Source organism: Sceloporus occidentalis, unplaced genomic scaffold (genome assembly GCF_023333645.1).
Source record: "Sceloporus occidentalis isolate IW3139 unplaced genomic scaffold, rSceOcc1.0.p SCAF_144, whole genome shotgun sequence".
Lineage (NCBI taxonomy): Eukaryota > Metazoa > Chordata > Lepidosauria > Squamata > Phrynosomatidae > Sceloporus > Sceloporus occidentalis.
In genome coordinates, this window is record NW_028317124.1 from 1,919,266 (window position 1) to 1,930,509 (window position 11,244).

Here is an 11,244-nt window from a genome sequence, read left to right on the forward strand (position 1 = left end):
AAAATACGCACCCGCCAGATCGGGTCGGTGGCCGATGACCGGTGAGACTCATCAATGATCTAAAGAGTTGAGAAGCTGTTTATTTTTAAAATAAATATTGCAAAATAAAAATCTGTTTCCACAATCAGATTACTTGCAAGGCTAAATGAGCTGATAAAAAGGCACTTATTAGTGATCACAGTGTACAGCACTGCGGAATAGGATGGCGCTATATAAAACAATAACAAAATAATCAGTTACGTACAAAAAATATAAGAATAATAAAATATATATATATATATATTTTTTTTATTAATTACGTGTTTTATTCGGATTAACCCTTTTTCTGATGGAAGGGGGTCATCACTGACCTGGCAGTACCCTTGACTTCTAGATCAGTGCTGTTGGAGATTACTTTTAATCATTATTAGTTTAACTCTTTCAATGCTGCTTGTGACTGGGTCCCCCACCAGTCAAGGTCACAGCAATGAATGGGTTAACGCTGCACATTCACTATCATGGCGTTATTGTGGAGCATAACCAGATCTTTCAGTCGAGTATAGAATACGCAGCCCGTTTCCACGAGTCCTGCTCGTATTATACCCAAGATTTTGCGATACTTACCTTAGGGAGAAGCTTTAGCTACAGAACTGCAGCTCCCTTTCTTCTCCGTGGTCTGAGTCTAGCCGCTGATTGGCAATTTTAAGCAACATCCGCCATTTTTTGTTAAATCCCTTAAATGTTTCTCTCCCCCAAGCCAGGCATATTATACAAGGGATGGACCTCTTTTTATGATGTCATTGCTTCGTCATTTACAGCTTTACTGAATGCCACAAAATATGCACATCGGCACAGGTGCAACTTTGGGGGGGGGGTGTTTCCCCTGTTTTTACGTTTGTCCCACCTTATAAATCACCCTCAATACTTGCTTTTTAATAGACTTTAAAATTTCTGAATTGTATCTTCCAAAGAACCTTGAATTTGAGATCCTTCTCAAAACGAAGGCCCCGGTGTTATTATCCAGCAAAGTATATTAATAATAATAATATGAAGGATTAAATGCACATTCCACGTCAGTAGCACAAACATACAAATTATTGCAATGCACTGAGCTCCATTTACCTCATTTGCCACATGGATGAAACTAAATTATCTATATTAATATAAAAAAAGTTATTAAACACCAATAATAACATCATTCTCATAACACGAGATATGCCTGACAAATAACAAAGTGCCCGCCATTTATTAGCACAGGTCTGCCCCGCACAGACACCTCTCTCATACCTGCACAGTACCACAGGACCCAGAGCGCTTGACGGCCCAGGGTGCCCCATCGCATGCCTGTTTGACTTTAATCACATTAGGTACGTTATTTTATCTCTATACATTTAGAATTATTATTTCATTATAAATTACGCAATTTATCCTGGTTACAGCTCGCGAAATTAGGTCTATTTTCATCAGCCAAGAGAATGAGGCAGCGTGGAGGCAGCTTAATACATCGTAGGACCCCGTGAGCCGGAATGCGGGAACTATCGATGCGCTCCAAGCCTCGTTTTCAGAAAACTGTCACGTATTCTTGAAGGGATAGTTACAGCGTTACATTTCATGCTTTTTAAAAAAATAAATGGAGTACCGGTTCGGAGGCTGTTTCAGTTTTTAGAGATATTTGGGCATTTTGTAAGCAGGGTATCTAAGAAACAGTGACCCCAGTTACCTGTTATGGAGGCTTTGGGTGGAGGAGTAACTACTTAAGCTGGGTTTTTTCAAGACAAATGAAATATATCAATACCCTTATATAAGGAGTTGTGGTTTTAAATCTATTAATTTACTATTTATTACGATTAGGGAAACCCTAGCAGATGGATCCATCAACATGTACCGAGCTGGCCCTGTATATAATTCAATGTGTGAGGAGACACTGCAGAAATTCACTCATTTATGCAAGTACATTATACAGGGCCAGCCACGAAAAGAAGCTCATCGGGGGATTGACCATTGATGAAGACCAGGGGCTGAAACACAACTCTCTAATGAATCGACCACATTGTAATTCCTTTACGAAGCTATAGTCACAAATATGTTAAAGGTAGGACACAACACAAAATAACAGGGGTTTTATTTTTATATTGGAAAAATACAATAATAATATGTTGTGTGTTCAGCTGGATCATCTAGAACGTGACAAATATGTGTTGGTCTGTTGAGCGAGGAATCCTTTCTCTCATACCACTTAATTATGGATCCTTAACTACATTAATAAAACGTATTTACAGGAAAAAAAAAAAAGACATCTGTCTTTGCAACGTTCAATTCCGAAACGGTTTTTAAAAATAAAAAATGTCCAAATTTTTTTTTAGACTTTTTAAGTCAACACTCGCAAGATACAGAAACGAAGATCGGATATGTGTCAAACAGACAAAGCACGTTTGATCTATACACCGACCCAGGCACGTTTCGGACAATGCGTAGATGAAAGAATGGTTTGTTTCAAGCTCCTCGTTACTGGTTACTTATATATAACTTAGGAAGGCCTAATTGAAACTTACACATTTTATACATTAAGCAATCTGTTTTTGCATATTTTATAATTAATAAGATTTCTGTGACAATAAAGATACAACAACCAAAGGTTTAATACAAATTGTCCTCGAACACATCTGTGCAATAGGTTTTTATGGTATAATAACACAATCCTATATATTTCAGGTGTTGTGGAATGCGCAAAAAGGGTCCTTTGAATGTACACGCTATATTTCTTACAGGACATCACCTAAACATATTAAGAATGCTGCCTGCATTAAGCAAAAGCAGGTGATTTAATTCAGCTGACTGCATGGTGATGACATCATGGGTTGGAGGAAATAATTCTTAAAACTTTCCTTTGATTTATGTGTTAAGATAATGTACAGTATTTTTGAGCTTTACATTAAGCCAACACAAAACTACAAAGATACTGTTACTAAGGCCCAAGACGGCCTTAGTCGCTGATGAAGATCTTCAAGCTATTGGTTTTGATAGAAAAAAGCACAATAACACACTTATCCTACAGCATGTACAATACATTTCAGAGCTTGATACACTGGTCTGTAAACAAGACCAGGCGATACGACTTGCGTGCTCTTAATCAACAGCTTCCTTTAAAAAAAAAAAAAATATATATATATATTACACACATTATGGGGAGAAACTCTTTGTTTTACAGCAGGGTATGCCTACTGGTTATAATACACAGTCCCCGTCTAGGCCGCTGTGTAAATTAATGCACCAAGGGGAATAGCGTTACTGGGTTTTATTCAGGCTTCCAATGGAGTGCTCCGGGTGACATCACAGAACTCAATTCTAAACCCGATAATGCAGGGGGTTCTTATGACAGGCAAGCGATGGGGATCCGGCACTAGATCTCAGAATAGTTAAAAATAAAATTGTTAGATTATTAACTATCGCTGTTATCAATATAGGATGGGGGAAGGGGCTGTAATCGTAATGAGGTCAAAAACCCCGTTATAGCGAATACAGTTCCGTATTGTTGACGGTTGGGGTGTTAAATGAAGAGTTGCCCCTGGTTAAGGGTATATAGCACCAGTCAGTATCTTCATATATACTGCCGCATTCATTCGTGTTCAAAAAACAACCGAAGAGGAAATGCTATTGTGAACGTGTAGGACTGATGGGTAGAAAGTCCGTGAGACACGGTTAGAATGCTCCATGATGTGCTTTTCTGTGAGAGGTCTTCTTTATCCAAAGAGTAACAGCAGCACAATTGTTATCGAGTTGACGATAATTAAGGGTACTGTAAAGAAAACAAGATTAGAAATAGTTAATATGAGTGCTTGCTTATTGCTCTTCTACTTTTTTTGGTTGCATTTTAATACAGATAAGCATTTTGCCTGTATAGATATATATATATATTTCCCGGACTATATACCCCATTTTTAGTGGAACGTCCCAATTTCCTGACCCCTGCGCTATCTTTTGTAGACCGTGATGATAAAGGGCAGGTTGGGAAGATCAGAGGTTCTGCCGAGGTTGTCATACTGAGCTGCGGAATGGATCTCGTTCTGTGTTTAGGCAGCGCAGACCCCAATCATCAGTTCCCTGAGGCCACCTAGCAATGTTCTGAAGTAGGGAGCTGAGATATGATGTCATAACCCCAACATTCTTAATCAGAACATTGCAAAGTACAGGTAAAGGGGTTTCAGTTAAAGACCCAGCTGTAAGCATTTCCCCCAGTGCTGGGGTACGCTGGACGCGCCTGGATATTAAAGTTAGTAGAACACGTATCGTTACCTCTCATTACTGTCCGCACAGATCGTATAAGATTGGCCAGTTGGGATTTGATTCCTGGTTCATCTCCAAATCCTCCAATCCCCTGATCCGTTCCCCAGCCGACTGCACGCCAAGGAGAGAGAGAGAGAGAGAGGTCAGAACGGAGAAACTGAGGACGTCATTTATCCTAACAATATATTCAAACATATTTCCTTTGCAATAAGCCGCGTTATATTATGTGCGTCAGCCCTTAGAATGCTGCTTTCTGTTTTTTGTAACTTCAGTATACAGGAATAACTGCTACAGCTTTTGATTTCATAATGTAAATAAATCTCACTTGTTTTAACTTTTTTTTAATTATTTGTTTCAGTAATTTTTTTAAATTATTCCACAGGATTAACCGTTTTTAAATACAAAAAAAACATATGGGAAAGAATGAGCCAGGCTTGGAAGCCATCACATGTACCCCTGTGAAATGTGGGTGCTTGCTAAATCACAGTTACCCCCGGAGACAACAGGTTTTGATTCTTAACTTTCTCTGGGGTTACTTATTACCCTTCCCCACCTCTTTTGTGCCCCCCCCCTTCGTCACCCCTTCCCCAACTCCTTTGCCCCCTCTCTTATTCCTTCCCCAACTCCTTTGTCCCCATCTATCACCCCTTCCCCAGCTCCTATGCCCAGGATCTCTGCCCCTCTTTTATTCCTTACCCAGCTTCTTTGCTCTTCTATCACCCCTTTGCCAGCTCTTTTCCCCCTCCATCACCCCTTCCCCAGCTGATTTGCCCCTCTCTCACCCTTTGCCCTGAATATCTGCGCCTCGCATTCCTTTCCCACCTCCTTCGCCCCCATCACCCCTTCCCCGGCTCCCTAGCCCCTTCCATCACCCCTTCCCCGGCTCCCTAGCCCCTTCCATCACCCCTTCCCCTTTCCCCCTTCCATCACCCCTTCCCCGGCTCCTTTCCCCCTTCCATCACCCCTTCCCCGGCTCCTTTCCCCCTTCATCACCCCTTCCACAGTTCCTTTGCCCCTCCATCACCCCTTCCACAGCTCCTTTGCCCCCTCCATCACCCCTTCCCCGGCTCCTTTCCCCCTTCCATCACCCCTTCCCCGGCTCCTTTCCCCCTTCCTCAGCTCCTTTGCCCCCCATCACCCCTTCCTCAGCTCATTTGCCCCCCCATCACCCCTTCCTCAGCTCCTTTGCCCCCTCCATCACCCCTTCCTCAGCTCCTTTGCCCCCTCCATCACCCCTTCCTCAGCTCCTTTGCCCCCTCCATCACCCCTTCCACAGTTCCTTTGCCCCCTCCATCACCCCTTCCACAGCTCCTTTGCCCCCGCCATCACCCCTTCCACAGCTCCTTGCCCCCCGAGCCCCTGCACGTCCTCCTCACTTTTGCTCAGGAAGCGCTCCTCGTGCAGCACGGCCATCGCATTGACACACAGAAGGGCGGCCTGCAGCAGGGTGTACAGCGTGAACGCCATGTCTGGCAACCAATGTGACGTGGCAGCGCGTGCAGGGCGGACGCAGCAGCTGGGACGGGGAGCCGCGAGAGACAAACCGGCCTGGAACGCGAAGCGGCTGTTAGCGCCTTGAGCCCCGCACTGCTGCAGCTGGTTGGGAGACTCGGCTGCAGCTCTCCGTGTTTCCTGCTTCATGTAGTCGTTTCAGGGCATATTACAAACTTTACACTTCTTTTAAATAATGGGAGTCAAGAAAGTGCTGCATCGATCCCTAAATCATAAAACGTCAGTCACGTTGTTAAATTATTCTCAGATTAACCATGTTCCCCCTTCCAATTGTAACCATTGTTGCCATAGAAACAGAAAAGTCTTCTTAGCCTCTTCGTGACCAGACTGTTCTGTAAGTTTTAACATTTCTGCGGTGTTTGTGTTTAGGTGTAATCTTCTTTCTTTTTTAATGTACCCTCACAAATGATATATTGTTGGTTTTTTTTCAGGACAAAAAGGGCTTTCTTTAGGTACAATTATTTTGATCCTATCATATAATGTATAATAAAAAAAGAAAAATTCCTAAAAAAAACCTTTTCTGACTTTTACGTAGCATGCTTTTATTTATAATGGCATAAAGTGCCCCTTACATACTAACCAATCTTTTCTTATTTTTGTACTTTGGGGTAAGAGGTTTTTTTTTTTAAAAAAAATGCACTTTTCTTATCTAATAAGTGGAAGACAAGCTCTATGGTCGGAGTTTTTGATCTATACATTGTACTAGAAAAAAATGCTGCACATTATATATTATACACATTCCCTCACCGCTCCATCCCATTATTGACGATGAGTATCTGTGGCTACATAATTTCCTTTTTTTTTTTTTTTTTGCTTTAAATGAAATATTTATAATTTCTTACAATCTGAATAAATATATCCCAAATATATTCCAAATCAATGTAAAATGGAAATTTTTCTCCTATGCTGTAGAGACTCAAACCCAAATCAGTCGTTGGTCTCGTCTTAGATTCAGGAGCCGTATGCCGATCCCATGCATGTTTAAATTCCCTTGCTCTGTTACCCTCTACCACTTCTGCTGGGAGGCTGTTCCTCTTCTTATAATGTTTCTCCTCATTTGGAATAAGCTTTCCTATACTCTGAAACAGAATTTTAAAGTTTCTATCCTATCCCTTCTCTCTTCTTTTCTCCAAGCTGGACCTATGTATATTTTTTCTTAATATATATATATATATATATAAATTATCTCTGCAGATGTTTAATTTATTGATTTACTTTGAAAATGTTCCCTTTGATTTGAGGTTTCATTCTGTCCAAAACTTCAGGGATCCGCTACAAAGTGCCCTCATTCATGTCGTTGCCATCATTCACAGGCGGAATTTTAACTCTTTGTGTTGAAGCCCATAACCGCTTTCTTTCCTAGATTCAACATTAGTAAATATGAATTGATTATTTTAACAGTTTCTATAATCTAGATCCCTTGTAACGTTCCAGAGCCTCTATTTAATTGGGTAATATTGATCTAAAGCAACATCCAATTACTTTACTTTGTCGGTGTAAGGGTGCAAATTATTGATCTTTAATTCTTTTAGTTCTAAAATGTAGTTGTCAATCATCCCAAGTTCCGTCTTCCGTTTGAAACACAGTCTCATGAGACCTGTAGAGCAGGAATCGAATGCTTTGTTCCATTGCCTGGTAAATGTCTCATTTTCAGCGGCCCGTGATTTGGAAACTTAAACATAGATTGAACTCTTGGGTTTCAAGTTTATGACCTGATCCAGTTTCCCATACCATTTACCCGTGTTGTATGCCGATTCATTTAAGTATTTAAAAAAAATACATCTTTGTAGCCATTCTACATCGTGTGGATAGTAGATACAATGCTGAAACACCCAGCAGGTGTGGGTTATATTCAGGGCTGGACTGGCGATGGTGGGCCGGCACTGAGATTTTACGGGCCAGCAAGCCGTTGGGAGGTATGATATTGGGTAGTTGGCTGGGGTAGGCTGGCCGGGGCAATTGCCCCTTGGCTGGTCTAAATAGATGGTCCGACTGGCTGGCCTGCTATTGTAATTGGGAGCATGGTGGGGTCATGTAACGTCATATTTCTTGACCCTGTGGTAGCATGACATTTACACGGAGGTGGCAAGAGGCCTAGGTCTAGGCCAGGTGCCACATGGCTTTACTTGCCCCTCCCGGGGCAAAAGGTACCAGCTGCCCTCTGGTGATGTAAAAAAATATAATACTGATACATTAAAATCTGCACCCATAAAATAGTTTAACAATGTAATTTTTATTACAGAAAGAATAATAAAATTAGAATTATTTAAAATTTATATTTTTATTTACGTGTTACAATTCAATCTACAATCTCAAATACATCTCAAAAAATATGAATTAATATATTCTATATATTTTACTACACATTTTTTTTTTTGCTGCTATCTTTCTTTTTTAATGAAAAATGCCACAAACGTCGGGAGACGGTTTTGCGATTCGATGATCTCACCCTGATTTTTTTTCCATGATGACAAGTTTGTATCTATTAGCAATAAAACACATCCAGTTTATATCAAAAAACATTTTCCATACAGCAAACCCTCCTGGGATGTTAACGTTTGGAATGTGATAAAAAGATATATAAGAACTGATGCTGCTTCTTTCATTCTTTTTCTGAAGTCCTTCATGTGTAACGAGGACCTTGTTACCGCAAACCAGGATTAAATTACTGCCTTGGGTACCAAAATATGTGGTTGGAATCACCCAGAATTCCCTAAGGTCCATACATAGCATTTTTCACGGGCAAAGATATATTTTCTTCTTTCTTCTATTTTCTTCGTTTTTCTATTAACTCATTTTTTGTTTCGATAACCTACATGACAAGGTCATTTTTTTCTTAGAAATGTTACTTTTATTTTACAATTTTACCTTGAAATGGACCGAAATATATGTATTATTTTTTATTTGTGTGGGGGGGGGCATATTGCCCTGTTGGGTGATCAGACCTGTGGTGTGCCACTGCTCATTACACGGGACCTGGATTAAAAGCCCCTGCGCGTCTTTAAGACATGGAAAGTCATGGTATGGTCCCGCCGATCCGTCGTCATTAGGGTGGCCGCAGGTGGGGCACCTGGGGCTGTCCTTGGTCCTCTGGCTGACCTTTACCTTTCCCAAGAGAGTCTTATATTTTGACATAGACAATGGAGCTTCTCCCAAGTGAAGAATAAGTCAGAGTGTGTAGCTACATTAGGGTTATGTGTGTTATGTGTTACCGCAACACTTTTCCGGGGTATCATGCGTGTGACGTACAGCCAAGTGAACCCCTTGCCTTCTGCATGTTCCAGCAAGGGGTTTGTAAGCATCTACATGGATGGAATAACAATGGGGTATTTGCCCCAAAGGCCTCTGCTGTCAAGCCTCCTCGCCCGCCGCTTACTTGCCGCAGTGTAATTTATTTATAATTGCATTAATAAAGAATTGGTCTGAGACGTGGGCGTCCAGATGGGGGCTTATTTATCGTAGACTGATCAGTGATAGTAGGGTGGGCTTCCAGTTAGGACATTTTGTAGTCACATATTACAGTGAGTGAAAGTGGAAGCTCCGTGGCTCTCTGTAAGGCACGCAATGGTCAGAGTTACTGCGTCAGGATCCCCCCAGTCAGCAGCCTGCAGATAGCAGAGCAGAGATACTCTGAAGGTCGGATCTGTGTCAATGGCCATCAGTGTGTATGCAGGTGTGTGTGTGTTACGCCCTTACCTGGGAACTTTTGGGCTCCGGCTACCCGGAACCTACCCTTGCGGATTCCAGTGTTGACCTGGAGAACCAGAGAAGCGGTGCTCCTCCCGGGCCAAACCTGGACAGTTCCCAGGTATGGCTTTGCCTTTGTGTGTCTATGTATGTCATAGCAGAAACGCATGGGTTTGTCAATGTGTGACAAACATATAAGGGCAAAAAAGTTATTTGATAAACCCCCCTCGAGGTTATATGGCATTAATTAGGGATGACCAGCCAAAGAAGGCAACATTGTTCTCTAAGCACTCTAGAACCTAGAATCTGAGCTACCCCAGGAGACTTGTCTGGTTTTCTACCCCCCCGGGCGATCCCTGGGGGATAAGGGGGGGGATAAGGGTACGGGATAACCCCCTTACATCAAAGTTGTTCTTTTTCGGTGGCTTGCCTGCTGTAAACCGATACGCGTTCAATAATTAAATTATATGACAGGAAAGAAAGTCGGGTACGTGGTGTGTGGATCAAAGGCGAATAAAGAAGGACATTTAGGGTTTGGTCAGTTTCACAATCTAATGACTCATCCTGAAATACTCGATGGGGAAAGTAAATAAACAAGAAGCGGGGCCGGAGATCATTACGATAGGAGAGGCTTATCTAACATGCCATCTCTTTATTATCTGCAATCTGCGGGTGATCAAATAGATAAGAATGTTACAGATTCTTAAGGATAAACAGCAAAACATGAGTGCATTTTGGATTCATGTCTGTCTCTGTTAATGGTTTTGATACATAAATTATTTTAAATTTGTATTTTTTCTCCCCCCCAAAAAGGAGGAGAAATGTTAGAACAAGAGGCCATAATCTAAAACTAGAGGGTTTTACCCTACGGAAAGGGTGATGAATAAATGGAGCAGCCCCCCAGCCGAGGTGGTAGAGGCTAATACAGTGAGAGAATTTAAAGACTGGAATAGCCGTACGGCTCCTGCATCTGAAGACTGGACCAAGGGCTGATTAAGGCTTGAATCTTTACAGCAAGAACTACTACTTCTAACTAAGACCTCAAACCTTACTTGGTTCTTGCCCTATTCTCAGGAACACGTATGCCTATCCCATGCATGTGTGAGTTCCCCCATGTTCCACTTCAGCCGGAAGCCTGTTCCACTTATCTACTACCCTCTCAGTGAAGGAATACTTATTTCACTCTATGACCTCTTTTCCTGACAATTTACCTCCTTGCTTTTCCCCTACATTTCTAAATGTTGTGCGTATGGCTGTATTAGAGGCGTATCTATGGCTTTGCCGCCGGACGACGGCTCCCATTAAGCACTGGGTGGTTGTAGGTGGTGGAAATGTTTGCCCTACTGTTACTATGTGGCTTCTAGTTGCCCATCCCTGTAGTTATCTAATAATAAAAGAGGACACCTTTTCACCGGTTGGCGCTGACTCTTTGTGGTTGCTTTCCCAGACCTATAAACCTGTACCAAGGGCCAATAATACCATTTGCATGGCGATCTATCCATGGACATAGAGTGCTTTCTCTCTGTTAAGAGACACCAACCTTAGCCTTTGTAGACGAGTCTCTTTGCTACATTAAGATTTCATTGTTGTTTTATGAACGGTAAGATAAAACCCAACACGATTGGGTGCCCTTTCGGGAAACCACGTCATACTACTCTTTCCGCCTCTCTGTTATCACATGACTGCAGGGATCAGGCAATTGTTTCCCAAAGCTGATCTTACAATAGGTTCCACGTCCCTCCTCTACAGCTTCTATCTGGCTCAGGACCCCCTTCGGCAAAC

At 41.9% G+C, this 11,244-nt stretch overlaps 1 protein-coding gene across 1 annotated transcript; it reads right to left on the reverse strand.

Annotated features, from left to right (window-relative positions):
• Window positions 1-3,719: 3,719 nt before the first annotated feature.
• LOC149280896 (immediate early response 3-interacting protein 1) lies at window positions 3,720-5,730 on the reverse strand. The gene is made up of 3 exons (XM_089499978.1): window positions 5,640-5,730; window positions 4,273-4,374; window positions 3,720-3,775 (listed from the first exon to the last, which is right to left on the reverse strand). The coding sequence occupies exons 1-3, from the start codon at window positions 5,728-5,730 to the stop codon at window positions 3,720-3,722; spliced, it is 249 nt and encodes an 82-aa protein (XP_089356104.1).
• Between the last annotated feature and the right edge of the window lie 5,514 nt (window positions 5,731-11,244).

Coding starts and splice junctions, on each gene's coding strand:
- LOC149280896 (XM_089499978.1), bottom strand. CDS start 5,730: ATGGCGTTCACGCTGTACACCCTGCTGCAGGCCGCCCTTCTGTGTGTC. Junction 4,375..5,639: donor GGAGCGCTTCCTGAGCAAAA/GTGAGGAGGACG, acceptor CTTGGCGTGCAG/TCGGCTGGGGAACGGATCAG. Junction 3,776..4,272: donor TGTGCGGACAGTAATGAGAG/GTAACGATACGT, acceptor TTTTCTTTACAG/TACCCTTAATTATCGTCAAC.